This window comes from Camarhynchus parvulus, chromosome 2, assembly GCF_901933205.1.
Source record: "Camarhynchus parvulus chromosome 2, STF_HiC, whole genome shotgun sequence".
In the NCBI taxonomy this organism is placed as follows: domain Eukaryota; kingdom Metazoa; phylum Chordata; class Aves; order Passeriformes; family Thraupidae; genus Camarhynchus; species Camarhynchus parvulus.
Window position 1 is genome coordinate 16,078,464 of NC_044572.1, and position 25,977 is coordinate 16,104,440.

At 40.9% G+C, this 25,977-nt stretch overlaps 2 protein-coding genes across 5 annotated transcripts in view; one reads left to right on the forward strand and one right to left on the reverse strand.

The window, feature by feature from the left end:
• The window catches only part of WAC (WW domain containing adaptor with coiled-coil), a 56,389-nt gene extending 48,039 nt beyond the window's left edge, over window positions 1-8,350 (reverse strand). For both annotated transcript variants that reach the window (XM_030971135.1, XM_030971134.1), the window contains exons 1-3: window positions 7,805-8,350; window positions 7,643-7,679; window positions 6,056-6,251 (exon numbers count right to left, since the gene is read on the reverse strand). In XM_030971135.1, the coding sequence (XP_030826995.1) occupies window positions 6,056-6,251; window positions 7,643-7,679; window positions 7,805-7,845 (274 nt within the window). In that variant the 5' untranslated portion in view covers window positions 7,846-8,350. The remainder of the gene's footprint in view (window positions 1-6,055; window positions 6,252-7,642; window positions 7,680-7,804) is intronic.
• LOC115917291 (Sjoegren syndrome nuclear autoantigen 1 homolog) lies at window positions 8,046-16,467 on the forward strand. Of its 3 annotated transcripts, none has more exons than XM_030971144.1 (2): window positions 8,046-8,493; window positions 9,559-16,467. In XM_030971144.1, exon 2 carries the CDS (start codon window positions 9,600-9,602, stop codon window positions 9,942-9,944), a length of 345 nt encoding a protein of 114 aa, XP_030827004.1. In that variant the 5' UTR covers window positions 8,046-8,493; window positions 9,559-9,599; the 3' UTR covers window positions 9,945-16,467. The 3 variants fall into 3 exon arrangements, with proteins under 3 accessions (XP_030827004.1, XP_030827003.1, XP_030827002.1); XM_030971143.1 differs by having other exon boundaries at window positions 8,050-8,619; XM_030971142.1 differs by having other exon boundaries at window positions 8,053-8,623.
• Window positions 16,468-25,977: the final 9,510 nt, after the last annotated feature.

Below are 25,977 nucleotides of genomic sequence, written 5' to 3' on the forward strand. Positions count from 1 at the left end.
CTCTCAGCCAAAACAGAGGCAGAGCACTCTCTTCCAAGTTCTGCACAGCTTCAGTGATACTTGCCTTACTGGACACTTCACACTGAATAGGTAGATTGGCCAGGAAAACAAATGTAAACTGTCAATAAACAGTGTTTCTCTTAAAAAGCAGCCATGTCCCAAAACATGGTTAAGGAATAATTCTAATCAGGGGCCATTGGGGAATGCAGAGTAAAATGCTACATAATTTACAAAATGGTATCTGGACTACGGCCTAGTAGCAGGCAGCTCATCAGAAATGAAAAGTTTTCATTACTTCTTTTCATCTACAGAAAAGCAAGAGTTTAGTAAACTGTATATTCCATTTCTGTAAAGTCAGAGGCAAGAAGAGTATGTTAAAGCATGATGCTAAGTAAAAATCATTCCCTTCTGATTAGCTCACATACCAAAACCAACCAAATTCACCAAATCTTGTATCTTGTCAGTCATCTTCTTTTTCCAAACCATAAAATCTGCTCATGTACAAAGGCTTATCAGGTCTAGCAGGCAGATTGACTTGAACATAATACATTTACAATCCAATTAATTCTTAAAACTACGAGATATATTTGCTTAAACAAGTGGAAACCTTCAGAGGAGCTATTTACACATCTGAATTCTATACTCTCACATATAAAAGAATGTAAAAACAGTAAGTGAAAACTCCCAAAGTCCTAATAGCAACAGAGGTTGGGAAGCAGCTGCATCAACAGGTAACAGACAAATAGCTCTGCTTATTAACATTTGATGTAGCCTCCATTTCAGATCAGGTCTCACACTAATACATCTTTACTCTAGCAACCTACACCAGATACTTGAACTTCATTAAGAGAAACAGAGGACTCCATCCACCCACATGAATAAAGACTTAGCATTTAATACCACCATATTAATATCACAATTTTTACCTAACATCAATCATATAAAATTAGGGGGTTTTATCTTCCATTCTGTGCTAGTTAAAATTAAGCTTTGCAGGTACTTTTCAAAAGCAATTTTCAATATTAACATTCTAAACCTCTGAATTTAAAAGTATAAATACAAGTCAGATCTTTTACTGTGATTCTGCGAGCACATATTTTTCAATTTCTTTTCTACTAGAGATCCTCACAACAGAGTAACACATCTGTTGTTTATACAACTGATCCCACAAAAACTCACCTCAGAAATATTGTCAAATACAGTGAGTAAATGGAAAACTACTTTCTATCTACAAGTTCTAAATTTAAAAGCAAATTTAAAATTAAAACCCTGTCTGAAGGCAGCAGAACTAATAAAACTCAAAAGAAAGCTTTTACAAACATCAGGAAATAGAAACTTATTCTTTCAATTTTTTTTTAATCTAAACTTCTGAAAGGTGAATGATGCTGGAAGCAATTCTATTTTTCTTAAAAAACAAACCAGCCAACCCATACCTTCTTTAAAGCCATCCAAACAGCCAACATTCAAGGAACAGTGAAGTGAATCACTAAATCTACACTTGACTGTTAGGAGATATTCAAAGCATGATTCATGGAGAGCTCACTCTCCTTTGAGATCAGACTTTTCTCATCCCAGCTTTGACCATACAGTTACAGTGAGGAAATGGTTTTCATAGTAATGAATAACTACTTAAACATTAACAGCAGTTAATAGTAACTACATAGATGGAATCCACTCCAGCTTCCCCCTCAACCCTTCACCATGTTCCATTTCTCTCAGACTTGCCTCTTTCCACCTACCCTGCAATTTCCTCTCTACAAAGCCCATTGCCAAGCATCTTCCTCACTGGCCAATGATCACACTAATTTAATCAGCAGTTCCCCTTTGCTGCCAGGGCTGCCAACACAGGAACCTAACACAGTTCTCAGTTCAGGGCTGTTCGCTATCCCTCTGCTATGAGGACTCTGAACTCCTTCAGGAACCAGTGGAAACAAAGCAAGTCAACAAAGAATGACAGAAGCTCCCACCACCACTTCGATAAAAATAGGAACTCATTATTTAAAATATTTCATTCAGCTTCTAATAGCAGTAAGATTTTTAATCTTAGAACTGTATTAGTCAGTAACAGTGCTCACTGACAAATGATCTTAATTGCCAATTAGAAAAAAAACCAACTCACGTGCAAAAGAAACAGTCACAATGCTGCAATTATACTTTGGAATTTAAATACCACAAGTTATAGTCGAATTTCATTAAGAGCCTGCACTGCACAACAGCACACAATTCAGCAGAAGATTTTATGCTATGTACATTTACACTCTCCAGTTGTTATTTTAAGCAATTCAGTAAGACCATGGAATGAAGCAAAGTTTCAAAATCTCTTAAATACAAATGTGGTGAAACACGCAGTATTTACTAATTATTTACTTGTTATTTACTTCACAGTAAAAAACAATTGAGTAGAGGTGGCTTAAGCAAACAAACCTTGTTTGCATAAAGTTCTACTGCGTATCTTACTGTGGGTCACTCTGCTCCATACAGTTAAGCAGAAACACCCTCTGCTCTTTTTATAACAACGGTTGCATCTAGCATTTTTACTTTTAAATTACATACATATTCATAGCTATATATCTCCCTCTTATTATTCCCAAAGCTACCTTACTTATCTGACCTCTTTATTTTCTTTCCTGGACACCAGTATCTCATCATTCATGCATTTTAAAAGACCTACAACAGCCTTCCATCCTCAAGCATGAGAGTCCTCAATCTTTGTATTTCCCCTCTTCTTTAATGGAAACATTTTTCCACATCTACAAGGCCCTTCATAGTTCTATTCCCCATAAACAATGCTGGCTTTAAGGCCCTATTTGTTACTGTAAAGAAACTTCACACTTGAGCTGGTCTCATAAGACCCCCTAATCTCTTCAAACCCCACACTTGCCTATAGCAGCTGACCTATAAATAAGAGATGCACTGAGGGGGGGAAGTTGTTCATTATGTTTTGAACACTTGCATACAGAGACAATGCCCCCATGCCACAGGGACCTGAAAGCAAGAACAAAGTTAAGGCAGTTTTTTGATATGCTGCATGTACAAGTGCTCTTAGGAAACCAGGAATGTGACAAAAACTTGCAATTACTCCACAGTGTTTAGTCTAAGGTAAACTTGGAAGTCTCTCTCCAGAGAACGACTATCTCTGTACACAGTCTCTTTCCACAGAAACCATGCAGTAAGCAATTCTGAAAAATGCTTTGTTTGCACTGTATCAGTATGGAGGGCTTACCCATAACATGTTTTAAAACCTTAATTGAATTTCTCCCCATGGATTACAACTCTACAGAAGATTCTGCCATGAATATTACAAAAATAATCTGTTACAAAAAATACCTTTATACACATACTAAGGATATTAATAGGAGGTGGTTCTACCATTTTTGACTAATTAATTTTCAGTCAATCCTGCTTATATTTTAAATGCGTACACTTAAATCTTGAAATGACATTTAAATGACATTCTGCATTTACCACAAAAACATGAACCAGTCATGACTGAATCAGTTGCTACACCACTGAATCTTCCTGTTTCTCTTCAGAGCTAAAATTACTAAGAGATGTATAGGAGTTCTTTCCAAACATTGAGTTGAGAGGGAGAGATCAAGTTAAATTGGCTTTATGTTCAGCAGTAATACTCTAAATTTATATCCTATTTTGTTTTCTAAGGTATGAGAGAAGAAGATATTGTTTGTTTGGGACTTTAATTCAGTTTAGGACAATAAATACTAGAGATGTTTCAATGAGATTTGCTTTGTTAAGTTCAGCTAGATCACAGGAAGGCAGTAACACCTGTAGTAGTTTCAAACTGAGCAGCACCAATTTTAAAATAATGCACAATTACAAAAATTAAAAACCACTCAGCTTCTTTCCTCCTCTATGAAGAATGCAGAAAGAAAACAAGACAGGCATTTATAGTAGTATCATAGCAAATTAGTAGTTCTCAGTCCTATAAAGGCTTAGATGAAAAATGTTAGCACTTTTGTAATGTTTTTCTTTTTCCCACTGTATTGCAAAACTAAGGGAATACTATAGCAATAGCAGCCCTTCGGAGTAATTCAATACAGAAAATGGAAAATATTTTATTATGTCTTTTGCCTATTAGCAATACACAAATGCTCATTATACTACAGCATTTCACCTATATCTTAACACCTACCTTCAATTTATACTGACAGGAATATTCAATATATCAAAGAAAAATTAATACCCTTCTGCCCACATCTGCTCAGCTTTGGTTTACTACATACAGTACACAGGATTTAACATAATTTTGGTTGTTTTGACTACATTTTACAGAGGTGAAACTGCAGCCAAATTAACCTTATTAATAACACACAAAAAAAACCCACTTATTTATACTAAACAGTACCCTGTTAAACTTTTAAAAATAGTAATTTCCCTTAGACTGTTGAAGACTACTTCCTTCTTCCAGTCTGTTAACACATGATGTGAAAACACCTACTTTCAGGTCAGAATAAATGAAACTTTCCACTGTCTTAACAACTAGGAGAAGGTACAGTGGGATGGTGTTCCTTTCATTCACAAAACTACAAATAATTCATTTTCCTTCATGCTGACTGCATGCATACATGCTTCAGACCATTCCCCAGCTATTAAATCCATCTGGACCTTGAAAGGACTTCAGAGTATCTCTCCTATCTTACAACACTTCCAACACACAAATAAGCAGAAGCATTCGCCATATAGAGCCTCATCCTCCAGATGTTTTCATATATGCAAGATTCCACTAAATGCAGCTCTGTTCAAGCAGAAAAAATTATCGACTGTAGCAAAACTAAGTAGAATTGCAAGAGAATGTGGGACTAATTTTTGGACAGGTGAACAGAAAATTAAAGAGGACACCTCTGTATCCTGAAAAGTAGCACAGAATAGCAGCATATGGGCATCGCACATGCATTTAATTCTGAGATTACTACACTTTCAATTATTATCAGATACAATGAAAATCAGTGTACTAACAAAAGAGCCATGTTCTTCTAATGCATCTACACACTTCTATGACATTAACAGTGGTCTACAGAGCCTCAGCATTAACTCAAAGAAGGAAAAACAAAGAGGATTTATAAGAATAATTGGGTACCCATGAACACAATTGTATGGTTAAACTAGTATGTCCTAAAAAGGTACTTGAAAGATACTTCCTTTATTTTATTCTAACTATTACATCAAGTAAAAGTAGTGCAGCAATAAATGTGTATGTACATTAGAATTTGTTAGCTTTATACAGAACAAAGAAGCACTGATTTAAAGCTCCAAATTCTCTATTTAAATACTTCACCTTGTACCTTGACACAAAGGCCAATCAACAAAACAAAAGAATTTTTCCAAATTCAGACAGCAACTGCAATTTTCTAAACTCTGGCTGTTTGCTACCTAACACTGTTTATTACCTGGAAAATCCTACTCTTTTCCTAGGAAACAGGGATACAAAATAAGATCAGTTAAAAAACACTGGGGATATTACTACTGTTTATAAACCTGTAAAAACACAGGAGGCTGACTTGACTGTGAACACAGTTCTTCAAGCTCCTGTCAAGAAAGGCTCTAGTATGTGCTACCTTTGATCATCTATTAAGAGGTCTACATAGCAGCTACATACAAAGAAGCTTTTTTCATTTCTGGTGGGGTTTAGTCCATGGAGCATGTATCTACACAGTACAGCAACACAATACAAAAAGTTATTAAAAAGAATGCAAACCAGCAAATATTTATTCCTAATGAAAAAAACAGAAAACTACTTCATGTTATCAAATGATGCAGTATGTCTAAATAAAGGGACATACTAATTAAAATAATAAAAAAGGGTTTATTTAATCTTTGGGGTTGTAAGGAAAACTACCATACCTGTAAAAACCAGAAAAGTAATAGGTGTTACAATGCCTCAATGATTGCTTCCAATTAAATTCCCATTTTGGGTTCACTGCAGCCACCCTGGCTGAGTACAAGGCACATTTAGTTTAAGACACCACCTGAGTGATACTGGCTAATTTTAATGAGAAATTAGTGATTGCTTAAGTAAAAGTTTGTTAAAATAACTTACCACCATCCCTCTCTCTAACTCTGTGAGTATGCACACTTTTTGCTTTACTGTGCCCTGTGTTGTCACCGTATTTGTTTTCAGGGCTGTCAGAGCGCCGCAGCATTTTATTTGGTGGTGAGGGATCTGTGGTGTCTCGCATCTTGTCATGACGGTGATCACCACCACTGGGGTGACTCTTGGATGAGTACTTAAGAGCCTGAAACACATCACAAGAAAACAGGCATCAACATTAGATATGAAATTTTGGGATTTTTTCTTCTCTTCCAAAAGTACTTTTAAAAGTTAATTAATTTCCATTTCCTATTAAAAAAAAATCAGCATTACTCTTCCTAGTTTTAATTACCTACATTAAAGCAACAAGTTCTGTAATTAGAACTTAAACCAATTTCTCCCACTATTACATCCAATGCAACACTTGCTGTTAAGAAGAACCTAGTTTCTCTATCTTTTCACTGATGGACTACACACTTTCAGCAGTAAATGGGCCACAGTTCTTCCACACTTTTGGGAGAAGAACTAGTCTCCACTTGTTATTAGGAAAACAAACTTACAGTTACACTGAATCAGTGTAAACTTCGAATACGTCCTCCATACTCTAGTCAAGACCACTCCGTTTCACCATTACCTTGAATTTCTGTGACCTTTTTTTCAGTACTAACATCCCTGTAACACGTGTAATTAAAAAAAATAATTCTAGGGGGCCAAAACATGTAATGTAATAACTCATTCTAAAGTCTTTACCAAGAATTACATGCTCTGCCTCACTCTAACCTGCTTGGTTCTGTGAACTCCTGAGCGGCAAATGTTTACATTTACGTGAACTGTCACTGACAGCTACCTTGGACTGCCGTACTGCACTCCAGTGATTGAAATACACAGAAATGCGTTAAAACAGTTCAATTCAGGGCCAACAGAGATCAATATCACAACATACGGTTTTCCACAGACTCAAACCTCGACAACTGGGTTTTTTCAGTAGACACAGCAAAGAAGTGCAGTGTCCACCTTACAAGAATTAAGGCTATTGTCGGTAAGTCAAGGATTTGATGGTTTCTGAACATGCCCAGCATGGCAACTGCAGAAATTAAGCCTCACTTGCAACCCCAAGCTGGTCAGGGTCTAAACCCGTGCCCTGCTCAGATTACAGCCCCCAGCAGCAGTTTTGGGGAGAAGAAAGGGCTTTGGGGAGGGGTTGGGGGAGGGGGCTGGGGGAGGGGGTGGAAGAGTAAGACTCCTATTGTTTTTAGAAGAAAAACATTCACCTCTCCTGGATCTCCACTCCCCGTAGGAGACCCCGGCTCCCTCTCCCGCCCCTCGCACCCTCCCCGACTCCCAGGCCCGAGGCCCGCACGGGTCAGACTAGGCCGCTCCGGCTCGCCCCGACTCCGTAGGCCTCGGCCGAGCACCGGGGCCCCGTTCCCTGCGCCAGGGCCGCCGCCGCCTCTCCGCCCCGCGGCCCCGGGCCCAGAGCGCCGCCAGGGGCCGGACCGGGGCGGCCGCGGCACCGCGGCCTGCAGCGGCCGCCGGAGCCTCTGCTGAAGTAGCACCCCCCCGCCTCCCCTGCTCCTCCTCCCGGCCCGGCGGTACCTGGTAGGGCTGCGAGTCCCCCCTGCGGTCGTGACAGCTGAGGAGAGAGCGAGAGAAAGACAGAGAGGCGTTAGCGAGCGCCCGTTACCGGCCCCGCGGCCGGGCCGAACATGGCGGAGGGGTTGGGGGGGGCGGCCCCACGGGGCCGGGGGGTGAATTTACCCATCACTGAGTCTCTGCTGTTTCCTCGCATACATTACCATCAATGCCCGGCCTGTGTGTGTGAGGGTGAGGGGACCAGGAGGGCACGGCCGCGGCCGGGCCACAGGCGCCGAGGGGGGAGGCGGGGGCGGCAGCGCTCCGGGGGCAGGGGCGGGGGAAGGGGGCGGCTCGGGCAGCTCGGCTGGAGCGGCGCTCACGGGCCCATCGCCTCGAGAGGGGAGACGCTGGCAGCTCGGCCCCGCGCGCGCTGAGACACACCGGGAGCACCGACTCGGCCACCGCCTCCCCCCGCCGCGCCCGCCGCCGCCGCTCCAACTACATCCGGGGAACTCGGGCGACGCCGCGCTCGGTCAACGTCGGCTCTTTCCGGCTCTTTCCGACGCGCTCCGTCCCCTCTGTCCCCTTTGCTCTCGGGCGACTCTGCCTTCGGTAAACATCGGCTGCGTCCGCCGAGCCTGACGCCCCTCAGTCCCTCCCTTCGGCAAACATCGGCTGCCTCCGCCAAGCAGGACGACCTTCAGTCCCTCCCTTCGGCAAACATCGGCTCCTTCCGTAACGATCGGCCCTCCCTGCCCCTCCCGCCTCGGCCCGCTCTTGCGAGCTCTACCTGTCTTCGGAAAACATCGCGTTTTTCCGGAGAGACGTTTCCGCGCGGCCGTCAGGGCGGCGCCGCGTTCGGAAGCGCTCGGGTATTTCCGTGACCCCTCACGGGCCGGCGCGGTCGTTGGCGGGCGCACGGGGCCGGTTAGCCGAGGGCAGCGCGCCCTCGCTGGCAGAGCCGCTCCCTCGGTGGGGAAGAATCGCGATCCTGCCAGGCAGGTGGGGGCAACAGGGGGAATTGCGGGGGGGAGCTAGGAATGGGATGGTCCCCCCTTACCTACCCCCTCCTCCCCTTCCGCCCGGGCTCTCGATGTGGAGACAGGAGCCATTTTGTGCGCGGCTCGTGTTCCGCGGGGCCGCGCTCTGCGGTGAGGAGGGTGCTAAAATGTCCCTGGGACGGCGGCCGCGCGGGTCGGGCCTTGGCCCCGTTGTGTCCGTGAGGGTGTGAGTGGCGGCACCCGCCCGTGGGCCCGGCACCCGCGATTCGCGTCACCGCGGTGTTTGGAAGCTCCAGGCGCTCCCTGTGTCGGGAAGATTCCCTGGTGTTGTCAGTGCCCGCTGAGCCCTTCGGGGTGGTGCCCGTTGACAGTATGAGGAGCGATGGCCATAAACTAAAACACAAGAAGTTTCACCTCGCAGTGAGAAGGGACTTCTCGTGTTGGATTAGGCTGCCTGGGAAAGGCCTGGAGTCCCCCTCTGCAGAGACATTCAAAACCCACTTGGATGCTCCAGGTGACCCTGTCTTGCCAGGGAATTGGCCTGGATGATCTCCAGAAGGCCCTTCCAACCCTAACCATTCTGTGATTCTGTAATTTTTGCTTATTTTTGACCAGGTCCTCGAAGTTTGTGGTACAAAGCATCCTATATTCAGGATTGTATAAAGGTGTTATAAAAAATATCATAAATACTTTGATGCCATTGCCATGACGGTGTCATAGGGACCAGCAGCTTTCAGTAAAGGTTTAAGAGTATTTGCCAAATTTTCTTCTGTCCCCCTCTTGAAAAGATGTGGCACGTCTGAGAATGGGCATGTTAACCTTAAATAGAGAACCTTGTCTGGTGGCTCCATGTATTCTAGGGAAGCATTATTCAGGGCAACATCTTACAGATTTTTTTTCTGTTTCTTTGTTTGTTTTCCTTTGATTTGAGTGCAGGAGGCCGTTGCTGAAAGGGGACTTCAGGGAGTGAGTGCAGGATGACTCAGCAGGGAGCTGTTCTTCAGGGTTACAATAATGAACTAGTGAAATGCATTGAAGATTTATGTATGCAGAAAGAAGAACTGAACAAACAAATCCAGCAAGCAGAAGAGGAAAGGAATAAACTCCAGCATGAAATCCAAGTCCTCAGTGAACAGCTGGAGTGTGTATGTGAAAACCTGGCCCAAAAAGTGGCTTCACGAAATGAGCTTGATAAAATACTTGCTGAAACTGAAGCTGCTTACATGAAGATTTTGGATAGCTCTAGAACTTTACTTAATGTCCTGAAGAAGGAAGTGGGAAGCTTAAAGCATTCATCAGATCTGAAAACCAATGTAACGTGAAACAGTCAAATGTTTGGACTCTGCAGTGCTAAAATTCCACTAGGTGAGAAGTGTGGTGAGCCACAGAACCTTACAGCCACAGTGTAAGCAGAGAGGGATTTTCTTCCAGTCTTTCTGTATGTTTTGTTATTTTCAAATGCACTAGAAAATAGATTAAATAAAGTTGCTGTTTTGCTTTAAAAAAATTACTTAATTGAACACTAAAAATATAGCAGATAGGTAGTTGAGGCAGATGGGAGACTGTTAGTTTTGACATCATTGTGCTTCACGGCTTAGAAAAAAGGCATGTTTTATTGGTTGACTTCAGATGGCTCCCAGTAAATGATTTTTTGAAAACTAGTGGATGCAAGTCCATCAGATGCTACTTCTTTTCACTTTACAAATGCTTAGGCTTTACTGTTGGGACCAAGTAGAAACGAGCTATTTAGCTTGCTCTAGGGGCTTGGAGTTCTGTCTGGTGCATGCACAAAGACGGCCCCTTTTACAGTGATTGCCTACTTCAATAATAGAGGAATAAGGTGAGAAATTAGGAGTAATGCAGGGCATGGAGGCTTAAAATTTAGCACTGTTTGTGGTTCATGCATCTTCTGAGGCTGTTCTTCAAAGCCTTGTTTAGAAAAGAGGTGTGCTGCAGTGCAAGTCAGGTTTGGTGCAAGTGCAAAGACAGCTATACCATGAAGGCTTGGACCAGTAACTCACTTGGGGGTAAAAAAACCGTGTCAGTAGCAACTAAAAGTCCTGGAAAACCACTGGGGTCCATTTAAAAATACAGAGGTAAATAGAAGACCAAAGAAGATAATCCTGGCTAAAAGCCAGTAATAGAATGTCTGGAAGCCTTTTTTAGCTCCATACTGATCTGTTAAATAATTGTAGTAAGATTGTGGAGTATAATGAACACCCTGAAATTATGTGAAAGAAGTACAAATGAAAGGTGAAAGAAGAAAATGAGAAGTGGTTTACAGCTATCACCCCTTCTTACAGAGGACACTAAAATAGAAATTAGTTTAGAGATCAGGGATGACATAACAGCGTGGCATAAATTTCAATTTAATGCTGTTTTTTGTTGCTGCTGAACCTCTCTGTTCTGCAGAAATCTCAGCAGTACATGCACATACACGTGCATTTTGTCCCACTTATTTGTGTGCTATAGCAATAACTTTTTAAACTGTGTCTTGTCAAATCTTCATTCAATACCAATTAATTAAATTGAAAGAAGTGCCGTTGAAATCTCCTGACTCAGTAGTGCTGTGTCTGTCAGGTGCACATACAGAGGGAATGGAGATGTGAATAATTTTGGTAATAGCTCTTCATCAATAATAGGGAGCAAATTTTATGTTCTTCTGGTTGCCAAGCGACATCAGGGGTGAGTGTGACTGAGCTAATCACAGTTTACTTGTGACTTTCAGGGGCTTCCCTCTGGGGGATTCCCAGTGGGCAATACAGAGGTGATAAAAGTACATTATCTCAGGGGCTTTGCTGTTGTGGTACTGCAGCAGTCAGGACCACCTTGTTTATGTTGGAGGGAAACATGAAAATTTTGCTATTTTTAGTGGCAAAAAAGTGGTTTATTTGACTGGACATTTTATGACATTCTGTCTGCCCTTAGACTCGTAGTAGTAACTGATTTATAAGAAATAGGAAGATTCAGGAAAAGTACTAACTAAAGAGCAAGAACTTTGAGTTGCAAATGTAAGCTGCTGGTTCTTACTAGCTGCACTGGAACTCAAAATTGTGAAAAACAATTTGTGTCATAGAAGGCTCATTTATAGAGAACATTACAGTTAATTTCTAGTATTGGTCTCACACAATAATTACAGGTTTGTTTGCCTTAGAGTAATCATAAATTACAAGGCTTCTTGTTCTACTGAAGCTGATAAAACTGAAGAAGCATTGAGAGAAGCCTTAAAAGACTTTAAAGAAATCTACTTCACAGCCATTATTATGTCTAGTTGTAGCTATTATGGTGTCAAAACTAAATAATTGGAGTTGCTTGATTTTTTTTTTTAACTAACAAAACTAAGGGAAAAATGTAACTGTTGACTAGTACTTATGCACATGCAGGGGCCTCCCAACCTTCAAATAAAAAGTTGAAATGTTGCTAGAATTCCATTCAGTGATCCCAATCCAGACTTTCCATTTAAATTCACATTTTAAAGTGGAGAGAAATAATAGATCTCTAGGGCCTGCTTATTTTTAGAATAACTCCCTAGTGTGGCAGTCATCCTGCACCTGTAGAGTTGCTACTCAGAAATAGTGTTTAGCATTATATTCTGTATTTACCCAAACGAACCCCTTTATTGAAGTGGTAACCTTTTTCACTGCTTTTTCAGACACTATAAATCTTTACATGAATAGCATTTGTTAAACAACTTCACTTTTGTTCTGAAGACATGCAGACTAAGTTGGTCCAAAGTATTGCTGGAAGAGAAGTGATAATTTGCGGATGGCAGCAGCTCTTCAGGGATAGCCTGAAACTGAAAGTTTGCCTGGAATAAGGCAGGTCCTAAGTTTAAAGTAGCATACTTACTCCTAACTTAATTTTTGTATTGAATTTTTATGACACACTTTCGACCTGATGCTTTACTGGAGTGCTTGCAGTCTAGGAGCCTTACTGACAAAAGCTGGGTTCCTAACTGAAGTGTGTTGGGTGTTCTGTATCTTATTTAGTATGTGAGGAGACAGTTTTTGAAACTCCTATCTGTGTCTGATTCAGAGGTTTAGTGAAATGCATCTGGATCAGTTGTGTAAAGTTCTGAATTTATGTAAAGGCAGCTTTACCTGGCTTCCAAATAACAGAACATAACTGGAAGAGATCTGATGATTCCCTGCTTTTATAGCAGTACTTCTTGAAAATGTGCCTAGCACTTAAAACACTAATGATCAACAGTTTTTTCAAAACATTTGACTGTTGACTCCTTGCAAGTGAGCTGAAGAGATTTTGGCAGTTACCAAAGAAACTGCTTGTGGGGTGGTATGTTGAAGTAGAAGTAATTTTCTGTATGGAAGTGATTATAGGAACCACTGGGTGAAGTGCTTATGCCAGCAGCTATTCACACCCCATGACTGTCTCTTTTCAAAGGTGCTTACCTTGCATTTCAGGTGCCTCTGACGTGCAGTTTCTCTTAATCACCTTACAGAAATGGAGGTGAGTGGACTGGGAGTTCACCCTGATTTTAAGGGTAGGGAATAAAGAGAAGGTACGGATCTGAAATCCTGGTTAGGGAAGACGCATGAGGGGGTAGGATAGAGAGGTGGAGTTTCTCCTTATTTCTGTCTGCTCTAAGTGTACTTGTACTGAGCTACTGCCTATAGTTCTTGCTACCCAATAAATCAAATTCTAGAAATCATCTGAGCTTGATCTGAACTCTGGACATTCTCCCCATTTCTTTAAGCCCACGGATGGTCAGCAAAAGAGGCAATCTGCTGTGTTTTCTCTTTCTGTCTTTTTGTTCCAGCAGGAGGCTGTGGAATCTGAGCCTCCTGTTTGCTAGGTAAGTGTGCTGCCAGGCTCACACAGGATGTTGTTTCCTGTCCTGGATGCTCTCCTATGAACAGTCCTCAGGGAATTGCTTGAGTTTTATAAAGAACCTCCAGTTCTGTGTGTACTTGATGTAGTCTGTATGTCAGATTGACCTTGGAGGGTTTAGGCAGAGGATTGGCAGGGTTTTGGCTTTTGGTGAATACAAGAGATTTGTTTCCTTGGACTAGGAATTCTTCAGACTAGGAAGACTAGGCATTTTCAAATACCCAAAGAATTGTACATTTAAACAATGAAGCAAGCTGTAGGTTAAACCCAGGTGCCTGGACCTTGGATTGCTGTTTCAGAATTGAGAATCATTTCCATCTAGGTCTTGGGGTACAAGTGTGTTCCACTCCAAATCAAGTAAGTGGATTAAGCTGAACTGGTAATTCTGTAACAAGAACATTGAGAAGATTGTTAGCCAAAGGATTAAATGTCTACAGTTAGTTCATCATACAGATGAGTCTTGTCCAGAAGACCAATATCTATTACTCCTTAGATGATTTTGCTGGTTAGGAGAGGTTTGAGCGATAAGGTGTAGCTTGTGGCTGTTGCCTTAACTTTGAGCAGATCCTAGATTCTTGGGGTTTTATGCAAGAAGTAGACAAAACAGTTACTTTTTTTATAATTTATTTTCGTTTTTAATTTCTTCCTTTTCAGGAATGAGCAAAGAATTATTAATAAATAGTTTAGTGTTCATTTATTTGTGTGTGTGTTGGTGGTTTTCTTAACAGATGAATAGGCAAATTTTCCTAAAATCAGAGTGCTCTTCTAGCTTTAATGTATGTTTGTGTTTTTATATATAGATGTAAATATTTTCTTTTTTGGGTGAAGGACAGACTAGCCTTTGATAAATTTGTGCACCAATTGCTTTGTCAGTGTCTTTTGTTTTACTGGGGCGGAGTCAGGCACAATGGCCACTTCTTGGGTGTCTTCTTTTAAACTTGGGATGGGTTTTTTTGTTCTTTGCCCTTTAACTACTTACAAATCTGTCAGGGATTTTATTAGATGCCCCAGAGTAGTCCTTGATGGTCATCTGCCTCAGTTGCTTTCTGATGAAGTTTGGTTCACTGTCCAGCTGTAAAACCCAGCTACTTGCATGTTAGGCGTTGATGAAACGTGGCGAGGTTCACGCTTACAGAGCAGGGAGCTATATGGTCATTCTAGCTCTAGCTTGTGGGGTTTGTGTGAAAAGTAGTGCAGCATTGTAGTGTGTATTGACTAAAATAAAGTGCTAGTAGAATTGGGGCTAATAGAACACTTCCATTTTGTAGTGGTTTTGAAAAGTAGTTTTACAAGATCTTATGGGGTAGAACACTTTGCAGGGTTTTTTGCCTATTTATGCAAGACTATGGATATGCTGCAGGAACTAGTACAGAAAATTTGTAAATTTTAATACAAGCTTGGGTATCTTATTTAGCAGCACAATGCAAAATAATAGTGTAAAAAAACATGCATTTTGATCATAGCACATTGTTTGATCAAACCCATTGTTTGTGACCCCATGCAAAGCTGATAATATTTGTAAGTATGCTTTATTTGAATAAATAAAATGGGGAAAATGTTACTTTTAGAAAAGGATTCATCCATATTAGAGGAAAGCAAGCATGTGTTGACAGAGATCATGTTCAGGAAAAGGCATTTGAATAAAGTCCTGGCGGTCATGCTCTGGAGGTGGGGTTGATTGCAATTCCACTGATCGTGGAGGGAGCTTGTTTCTCTCACACCTCAGTTCAGGGCCTGTGAAATTTCATGGAGTGGCTTCTCCTCTCAGCCTTAGCAGCACTCAGGTACAGAGTGTGTGTACTTGGTCCTTAAGGATTTAGAACAGTGTTGAGTGTTCTTGTTTGCTATCTTGTGTGAAGTAGGCATGCAGCTTCCTGGCCAGCCTAAATCAAGACCGCAGGAGTGTTAGAGACTATAAAACAAAAGAGGCTGAACAATTTTTAACACCTACTTTGAAATATGTTTAAAATTATGAAACCTGATAGACTGGTCACAGAGCATTTTAAAGTTACATCTTCACAGGTGTCATTTTTTGAGCTTCATATGCCTAGGTTCTCTTGCTTCAGTCAGAGCTGCCATAATTGGCTTGAGGTTTTCCATTGATATGGGTTATATGGGAACACTTCCAGAAAATTATTTACACCATAGTCCATGACAGATTTGTAATTTACATTTTTTTAAAAACCATATAGTTGATTTAGTTGAACATAGTAAAAAGTATCATATTTCTTTCCTAAAGGCTTTCAAATCTCTCTGTCTGTATTCAGAATTAGATCAAAGTACTATTTGTTGTTGTTGTTATATGATTATTAAAAAGTTGTTACAACTTGGATACTGGTTCTGATCAGGCATGTCTGTCAGTTCCTGACACAAAATCCTCTTCATATTCTGCAAGCTTATACTTTCTTAAAACCTCTTTCTCCTTACACAATAAGAGCACTTTAAGTTGAATTTCAGCATGAGAGAGTTTATTATTTGAATGTTTTTTCAATGTAGTTAATATTCAGGGATGAATCATACTCTGTCAGGTGTTTAAACTGACAGTAATTCTTAAATGGTTGTGCAGTTGTTCAGTAGCAGAAATTCTGCTAGACATTTGTGCTGTTCACTGCCTTGTAGTGAGTGAGATTAATTGCTGTAAGTCATGAATCCAAGGTACTTTTTGTTAAATACTGAGTCTTCCTCAAGTGTTGTTTGCTAGTGTGAGTGGAATGGATACGCCATTCCAGGGAACATGAAGTGGAAGACGAGCTGCCTTTTTAGTAGAGACCACCATCTGGAAAGAGAGGAGCATCCTTGTTAGCCTTGTTGTAAGGTCCACTGAAGCAAGCTGAAAAAAAGAAAACCCAGTCCATGCTGACAGTCACAGGGAATGTGATACCCAATTGCAGCCAGGTTATCTTTAAAGGCAGGAGCTCAGGTACAGCTGGAAGCAGTGTAGCTGCTGCAGAACTGGGCTCAGTGAGGGTTGTTTTGTCCTGCCAAGAAGCAGTTGGCCCTGTGGACACATTTAGGAAATCTACACTCTGGAGTCGCTGGACTTGTTAGAAAAGTGTGACCTGTTCTTGAAACTCAGGGAATTCTGCATCTTAGTGATATGTGACTTAGTGACATGACTCCATGAGAAGGATATTTATTTAAAATCTTGTACATTTTATTGTTTTTTCTAAGAAGCCTAAAGTTTTCTTGCTTTAGATTCAGATTGTTCAAGTTCAAACACCTGTGACCAAAAATACAGATGTCCACGTTCCACTGAAGCCCACAAGCCCGTAAGTTGCTGGTACTCACTGTGTAGTACACCAAGTTCTTGGTCAAATGTAGGATTGACGGGGGTTGCCTGGTCGGGATGGACGGAGACGAGAGATCTCTGCAGCCAGGTCGTGGAACTTGCGGTTTATTGCGAAGGGCGTGGGTGCAGGGCCCTGCTGGGAGCTGCCAGCCGCAGCTTGGAGCAGGCTTGAGAGAAGGGAGGGGTAGAGAGGATGAGAGGGTAAGAGAGTGAAAGCATAAGAGAGTAAAAAGGGTAAGAGCTAAGAGACAAGAGGTAAGAGTGAGAGGTAAGACCTAAGAGCATAGAAAAGTAAGTGAGCGAACTTCCCGTTAAAATACAATAAATCATCTTCTGTGTTGAATATTCTGATTCTCACTAACCAATCTACTACAAGATATAAATCCTATAGCATTTCCATACAACCTATAAGAATCACTACATTACCATACTGTGCTACATTTTAAACCCTAAAATCTACTCTTTGGACCCCTTCTGCCAAGCTGGCGGGGTCTGCTCGGACCCTTGGACCTGCCTGCTTGCAGAGGGTCTTGTTTCATCAAAAGGGGATTACCTTCAGCCGGCCACACCATTGCTTTCCCATTTTTCAGTAACTAAGGTATCTCAAAGCTTGCTTTCATTTCAATCTCGCTTATAGTTTCTATATTCTCAAAATCTTTTGCCAGGCAATCATATTTATAAGGCTTTCCTGTTTCATCTTCCCCAACAGTCAAATGCATTCTTAATCCTTCAGTCAAGTTGCAAACTTAGTGGCTCCTCTTAGTTTAAATGATTTGCATGAAGTGTTGCTTGCTCAGTTTGGAATGTGCTTTTGGTTTTCTGTTTGTTTGTTTTTTAATGAAGTATTCCATTGAGGCTTCCCGTGGCGCTCTGCCATACACATTCATGGTGTGCATGTGAGAATGTTTTCTTTGAGAATGTCAGAAGGAAACTACCTGTACAGCAGCCATTTAACTGAAACAAAATTTGGTTTTATGCCATGCTGGTTTTGTTTTTAAAAGTGTTTAGAAATGACGCATCTATAAATACATATATTTATATAGGATATATAAACAAATGCTTCCAATGAACTGATCACATAGTACCTCACAGAGAATGTTAATATCTTTATCCCTTTGGTTGACAGTGACACTCAGTAGTAATCTGCCCCAGATAAGGGACAGATCTGGGAATAGAGGCTTTGCTTTTTCAGCCTTAATTGAATGCTCTGACTTGGACTGGTTCCCAGGGATTCATGTCCTGTTTGGTGTTTTGACATAAATGGACAGGATTATTCATTCTCAACCTGTGTATTAGGGGTAGGGATAGATATAACTGATTAGAGGCACACTTTTTTGCTGTTGCTTCCTCCACCTTGCACGCAGCTTGATGATGATGTTTAAATGTATTACTCCTTTCTCCATAGATAGACCCTGCATGACAAGGCATCCCAGCTCCTGAACAGCCACTTTCACTTTCCAGACCTGCTCTTTTCAAACCCCTGCTTTGGGACCTGTAGGAGGTGGGGCAGAGAAACAGAAAGAACTTCTAATGATACTTGCTAATTAATTACCTTTCAAAGCCTAACCTTTTTCAGGGACCTTGTCTTTATAGACCCTATTGTTTTATCAGGTTGCTTATTACCTTATACTAGTCCCTGTAGGACCACCAGGTTCTTTAGGCATGGAGGCTCCTTGATGCTTAAAGGTAGTGGGAGGTCTGAATTCTAGTCCATCTATAACAGCATACAGAGCACATATAACAGCAGCAGGCTGTGAGGCAACCATATTCCACCACAGCTTGTTTTGGATTAATGGATTGAAGTAGTATGGCAAGGGAGGAACTGTAGATATCTGGAAGGATGGGGCTGTTCTGTAGTGAAAATAAGCTGGCTGTATGCATTCAGGTTAAGAACCTGGGACAGGTGGCACCTGACAGCAGTATTCATATATTCACATATCATATGTATACACGTGTGTGTGTATATATACTCACACATACATTAAAATGTATATATAAATATACTCAGCATTTTCGTAAGTATAGAGAGTTTTTGGTAGAAAGCTGTCTAATACTTCAGTATTATCTGCCGTTAGAAAAGACAATTTAAACAGGTTGGACATTAACAACTTGCATGAGGTTGTGTACCCTGTTTTTTCAGTAGTCTTTGCAGTCTTGCTTCCACATAAGCCATCATTTGTAGCACCATCCTCATCTTCCTTCTGTAACAGCTTTTGTTGCCTCTATTTCCTAGCTCCTTTTTTTCTGTGTGTTAATTATCCCAAGTTGCTGACCAGAACCATGCTGCTCTTCTGACATGTGGTGGGTCAGAGATGCTTTCGCTATCTTGATATTGTCCAGACACGTTCTAGCGCACTTGGGAAAATTGTTTGCATGATAAACAGATTACATTCAATTTGTCAGTGCCCCAAAAGTTATGATTGGATGGGGTGATAATATTATATTCCAGAGAAACAACAGACACCTGATCTGAGTTTCATCCTAAAAAAAGGATGTAGGTCAAAGCAATGGATGGATGGGAATTTTCCTGATATGCTATGGAGATTAAAGAATAGAAGTTTATTTTGTTTCTCATTGAATATAAATAATATAATCTTCTGCAGATAAAGGTCTATACGAGACGCTGTAATTTAATTTGTATTAAGGCTGTGTTCAGAGTGATGTGATTTTGTTTCAGAAATGTTTGCTCTGTGTTTGAGAAAAGATTATAACTTGAAATTAGAAAGAGGAAAAGGAATAGAGTGCTGGATCTTGCAGATAATGATCTCATTGAGGAACCTGTTATAGGTCAGCTGTGTCTTCTTCAAAGCTCTGAGTGTGATCTGTATTGCAAATTAATAAATATGTGCTAAGACAGAGTGGAGTATGGCACAGTAAGGCTACTTGGAAAAAGTTATGTCAAGGCATTGTATGTATTCAGCAATTTTCTTTGCAATCCTGCTCTATTTTACAACCTAATCTATTCCCCACTAAGATGTGCTAGAGATAAACATTGCAGATGCCTTTGTGTGCAGAGAAGAAGGAGAGGCAATTAAAAGTCTGCATGCTGTGAAGTCTCTGGGTACCAACAGTGTCTGCCCAGACCTTTACAATGTTTTAGGGAACAATTGGTTTTCTGCTGGCTGGGGTGACCGAATGCAAATAGTTTTTGAACAAGGACAGTAACTCAGTTATTTTCATGCTGGCTAAAGTCCTGCTGGTTTGCATAAAGGTTTCCATTTTTATTTACTGGTAGCAAAGTCTTGGTGACAGAGTAGTTCCTCCAGATCAGACGCTGTTTTATTGGAGCGCATCATTTCATTTCTGACAAAGAAAGGGCAAACTTCTGATAATGTATTGAAAGAACCTGGGGCAGGGCAGTATCTGGCGTTGGCCTCCATCAAAGACAAGGAAAAGCACAAAAGAACCAAACTGCTGGCCATGGTCTGAATCAAACAGGGTTGCCTCCAAGAGTAGCAAGTGAGAGGGCTTTTCTTTCTTTTAACTTGCTCCCTCCTACATCATTACTGCACTGAGTAAGAAAAAAAATTTTCTTTTGAATAATAATAAATGGGATAATTTGCTTCAAGAAAAGCTAGTTCCACATAGGAGGCAGCTAAAGCTGCTCCATGTGAGCTTTATTTATTTTTTTCATCAAAAAAATTTCAAAATGGAAATTCTGAAAGCAAGCAGCCATTGTAAGGAAAAGAGGAACAACAAAATGTTATGTTTGCTTGTCGTTGCAGACCTTTTATACTTCAGTAACTGCACTCCTATGTGCAGTTTCTTGGCTGCAAGTACTGCTTGTCCAAAACATGGATTTTTGGTGTCAGACTTGTTCAGTCTAAAATTCCTTTTCTTATTTTAGATAAACATAATAAAGCAGTATATGTTTTCTATCTATATTGCACATGTGTTATATATACGTGTTATATATTACTTATGTAAGTATGTTGTTACTTAGATAGGTATGAAACTTAACCTATAACTTCTAAGTACAAGTTTTTTCCCATGGTTTACTGTGGGATGTATTACTACATGTGTTACCACACTGATGTAGCTGGAGTGAGGCTTGGTTCTCAGACATTGAGGTGACCTTTGAACTTTGATTAGCTGATAAGTATTTATAGTTTCAGGTGTTGGCAAAGTCAGAAGCAGCCAAACATTGGGAAGTGTAACTTGACTTTGCAGATTTAAATTAGGATTTGCATATTGCCTTACATGGAACTTGCCTTTGTTTCAAATAACTTCTGCATCTGGTTGTGTGGTGGGAGAGCACAGCCAAATGTTTTAAAGAGGTATCAAAAGCCATAGAACCATTTAAATTGGAAAGAACCTCCCAGATGGTCAAGTCCAGCCATTAACCCAGAACTGTGAAGCCCATCACTAAACCATGTCCCTAAGTGCCACATCTAAGTGTCTTTTAAATAAATAATAGCTGCTTGAGCTACTAGATGCTACCTCTGCTACACTGGGACTGTTATATTGAGAAGCTATGATGTAACTTGTAGTTAAGATAATCTCATTAGCAGGAGCGCAAATCCCCTTAAACTAACTACAGTAGTTGTACAGTGTTACTGGATTTCAAAATGTAAACTTGTGATTCTTGTGCTGTGGCCTGTATAAAAGCTAAGAAGGTAACAAAAAATAACCTTAAAATTCTGGAATGAGTTTTAAATTAAATTAGAATTTAATAGGTGCCTAAGGATTTTATGCCCCAAGACTCACTGAAAGTCATTGGATCTTGTGCTCTGCTTGCTGTTGCTGAGGTTTGTAAGAATCAGGGTTCGGCATGCATTTCTCAGAGGCCTGGCTTCTGAAAGCCAGGCATTTTCTTTGTCTTTCTTCCCCCTACCCTCTGAAGTTACACTTCTGTTTCTTGTAAAGAAAAGGCTGAAAGCGGAAAAAGCAAATAGAAAGGCTAAGAAATGCAAATATAAACAATTCTAAATCTTTTTCATGATTTAACAACAGCCTCACACTTCGTGCTTGGCCTGGTGTGTGTCTTTTTTCAGTGTCTGAAGCTGGTAATGGTCAAAGTCCTATTGAAAATTTCACACCCTGTTCTGCTTCAGTCAAGTCAGATGCAATGATGGCTCTAGGAAAGGCCCCCATAATCTGTGGCTGGTTAGGACATAACTGCCTTTCTGTACCTGTGTATTTAAAATTCCTCTCCGAGTACCTTTATCAATTGCACCCAGCTTTCCACAGTCATTATGGGTTACTCAGAACTGTCAGGGAAGCCCCTTTTAATCCAGCCTCAATGTGATCTGCAGCTGTCAGAGGACAAGGTGTATGGAATTCTGGAGCTTCCAGGCCAGCAGAAGCTGGAAGCCCTATGGGATGGCAGGGGAAGGGAAGGCTGCTGACTCCTGGCAGAGAGAGCATGCAGCACCAATGCAGCAGCAGCCTGTCTTCTGCCAGAAGTAGTATTAACCTGACATGATGCTTCCTAGAATCAGGAATCTTAGAGGAGCAAGCAATTTCAGGGCTGGAAGAGGCTCCAAGGGATCTCCAGACATCACAATGTATTTATTCCCTATGAGTGAATGCAGGAAAGGTAGATGGGAACATGACTGAACAGAATAGGTTTGTAGTACTTGTGAAGCCTGCTTTGGAGTCTGAAAGGCCAAAAATATGATCACAACATCTAGCTGAGGATTGAAGAAGTGATTTAGAAATGGAACAGTTTGTCAGATTGAAGCTGAAGATTGAAGTAAGTATGCTGTATAAAGGGTAGGACGAAGACAGTTCAATAAAACTAACTCTGATCAAGAGAGAATAAGCAACTGACAACATCTAGAGGAATTTTTCTGAGAGGAGAACATCAGAAGAACTGCCAGAATTGTATAATTTTCCAATCTTTTTTGTTAAAACATAAATTAGTATCTAACATGAAGAAAAATTTATCACAATAGAAATAATTAAATCCTTGGCAAAATGAACATGAATTTTGATGGCATTCCACAATTATTTTTGACAAATGTTTTAAATTTGGCCCAAACAATAGCAAGGAGGCTTTGTGGGTGTCATAATGTGCAATCTAGACTTGAATGATTTGTTTCAGTCATCATAAAGAAGGGACAATAGAGGAAGCATGACAAAAATACAGACAACAATGAGTAGGGCTGCACATAATTTTGGCTCTCCTATTTTTATAATAAATCTTTGTGGTTTGCTTAAAGCCTCAGCTCCCAGATTCATGTAGTAAATAAGCTAAAATTTCATTACACAAAAACAAGTTTCTAATTCCTGCAATTGCAAAAGAAATGCTCATATACAAAGCAAGAAGAGGAACCAAAATAGATCTTTTTAAGAGACAAAAAGTAAAATCCACCTTTACTCTAAAAAAATCCAAAGGTGTGAAGAATTGATGCTGCTATTAGAGCTCTGGTCAGTATTATAGTGTGTTGGTTGCTCAGACAGACATTGCAAGGCCTTGTATCCCATCCTTTTTCTTTCCTTAGCAACATTCTCTCAGAGCCTGGAAAATAACATGCCTTTGCCCTCTGTTTTATGTGCTTTTTCCTTCAGCAGATGCTGCCAAGCCCAGCGTCTGATTTCAGTCCAGATCTGGAATAACTACAGGGCTGTGCACGAAGCCATCTCTTTCTTCCCTCCTAAGGGGGTGGTGGCAGGGAGGAGACTCAAGACTATTGTTCTCCCTCCCCGTGTCCCTCCTGCAAGAGCAGCCAACATTGTTCCTTTTTATTTACTTCCCCCTCTCTGTAAACCAGCAGGGCTCACAGCAGAGGGATGCAGCTCTCATTAGAGTAATTAGGCTGATTTATGAGAGAGAGGCACAGTGAAAGAGAGCTTTCCTAATACAGTGTTCCCCAGGGGAGGCTGGGCACCCCCCAGCTGCTGGCAGGGCAGTGCTGGCCTCCCTGCCAGCTTGGACCTTCTCTTCCACCTTTCATAGCAGTGAAAATGGACAACACATGCAATAAACACTTTTTTTCTTCACATGATATTCTTCACAAGTTGTATGTTCCACGTTAATGTTAGAAGTCTAATTAAAGTAATAGAGAGATCCTTCCTTAATGTTAACTAAGTGTATGTTTTGGCCTCTTCAAGCAAGTTTGCTGTGTCGCTGCAACAGGAAGAGCTGCTAGGGCTTTGTTCCTCTCCTGCTCTGTGGAAGTTTTGCATTACTTTTATGAAAGGCTTATGTTTGATGACTTAGGAAATTTCCTTCTTCCTGGGAAAATGTTACGAATATCCTTTGTTCATCACATTTCCTTGGTGTTTTCATGGCAAGATACAGTGTGTCCCTGGGAAGTCCTGCTGCACTTTGGAAGTCCCAGTTGAAGTGTGCGTGCATCTATTTAAAAACAAATTTAAGGCTTTTAAAAATGTATTATACAAGCAAGCAAAAAATAAATTATCATTAGCAATTCTGCCTGTTGTGTTTCTGCCAGGCACCAGGATCAAACTTGCAAAACTTGCCAGCTGCCTGCACTTCCCAGTGCAATATTTGTGGTCACCTTTATGAAAGAAATGTACCCATCACTTGTCTTTACTAACAAGGTGATATTTATAGTGCCTGAAGGGCAGTTGAATAATTTTGTAATCATCCCCCAAGTCTATAAGAGCATATTTTATCCAGGCACATTTTAATGGTGCTAAAGGCATGTTCAATAGCCTCTCACATTGCAAAATGAAAATCCTCAATGAACACAAAGAACTGCCAGTAGAACTAGGCCAGAGAAGTGAAAGCAATAAAAGAATGAAGTGTATCTTATAAACTGATATGAAAAAATCTTACTGCAATTGTAATTGCCTCAAAATGCCTCATACCAACCACAAGGAAAAAGCACATAAGAATAATTTTCTGCCACCTTCACGTTGTCTCAAATTCTCAATACACTTTCAGCTGGGATATTTTCCTCTGCCTTTTGCATACACAGAAAAGCAGTGCAAGCCCCAGTTTCATTCATCCCATTCCTTCATGCAAAGCCTCAGTGTATTTTTGGCTGCTGCTTGATAATCCATGAGGAAATATGCCCCCCTTTTACAGACTTGCATTCCAGAAACTGAGTAAGAACATCGTTTTTTTACAAAACTTCATTTTTTAAAAAAAGAGGTGGGGAGGGCAACCCCTGGGACCTTTACAGCTGGAAGAAAAACTTTGGTGCTTATTGATACCTCATTAGTGTGTGTTCACCACAAAACAGCATCTAAAAATGTATCCAAACCACAACTTTGTTCTCAGAGGTCACTGTTCTGATGGGTAAATATGCAACCTAGTTTTTTGTGCCTCCAGACACAGTGATGTCTCTGATGGATGTGGGGCATTCCCATGGGAGGAGCTCATGGTGTTGCTGTGTGCAAGGGTAATCTGTAGGGAAGAGACACAGCTATAAAATGGAGAAATGGTTAAAACATTGTGCAGTGTGCCTCTCTCCTAAACAATCATACTGTACTTGCTTTCCTTCTCAGGATTGCTGCCTTGGGGAGGTAACAAATTACCATTGCCATAAACCGTAATCAAGATCAGATGTGCAAAGGGAAAGGCCTTGCTCAAATATCAAAGGGGTCTTAAACTGCCAAAACAGAGCAAGAGAGAGAAATCCTGAGGGAATCAGAGATGTAATTTATGACTGACCTTAATTTTAACTGGAAAATCTGTGCTCTTGAACGGCAATGCTCCCATGAATGCATGTTTTATTTTGTTTCAGCTTATTGGGAATCTTTGTTGTAGCAGTATTGATGTAAGCTCCCAAACAAAGAGCCAGGGACAAGGACTCACATATGCATTCCGGAAACATTTTTCTGCACTGAACCCATCTCAGCAGTGACAGTGCCTGGCTTTGTCATCCCCTCTGCCACGGCGCTGCCTTCCAGGGCTTGCTTCTTTGTGTTTGCATCATTGCTTGCCCAAATGACTCCACATTTTCTGCATTCTCATAACCCAATTGTATGGGAAATAAAGTGAAGTAACAGCTCTTCAAGGGGATTTTTGCTGCCACAGGAGCAGCTGATGCCTGGATGAGCTCTCAGTCATTCAGAGTCCAAGCAGTACAAGAGAAAATAGACATATTAAATCTTTGCAGTCAAATACAAAATCACAGCACCACAGTGTCTCAGCTTCCCATGTGCTGCCTCCCTTTTTGAATTTCACAGGGTAGCATTTGGGGCTCCACTATGCTTCAAAAAAGTTAGACTAAAATCTAGTTCCAAACTTGTCTTTGCAACAGACCCAAACTGCACACCAAGCATTGGAGAAATTCAGATCC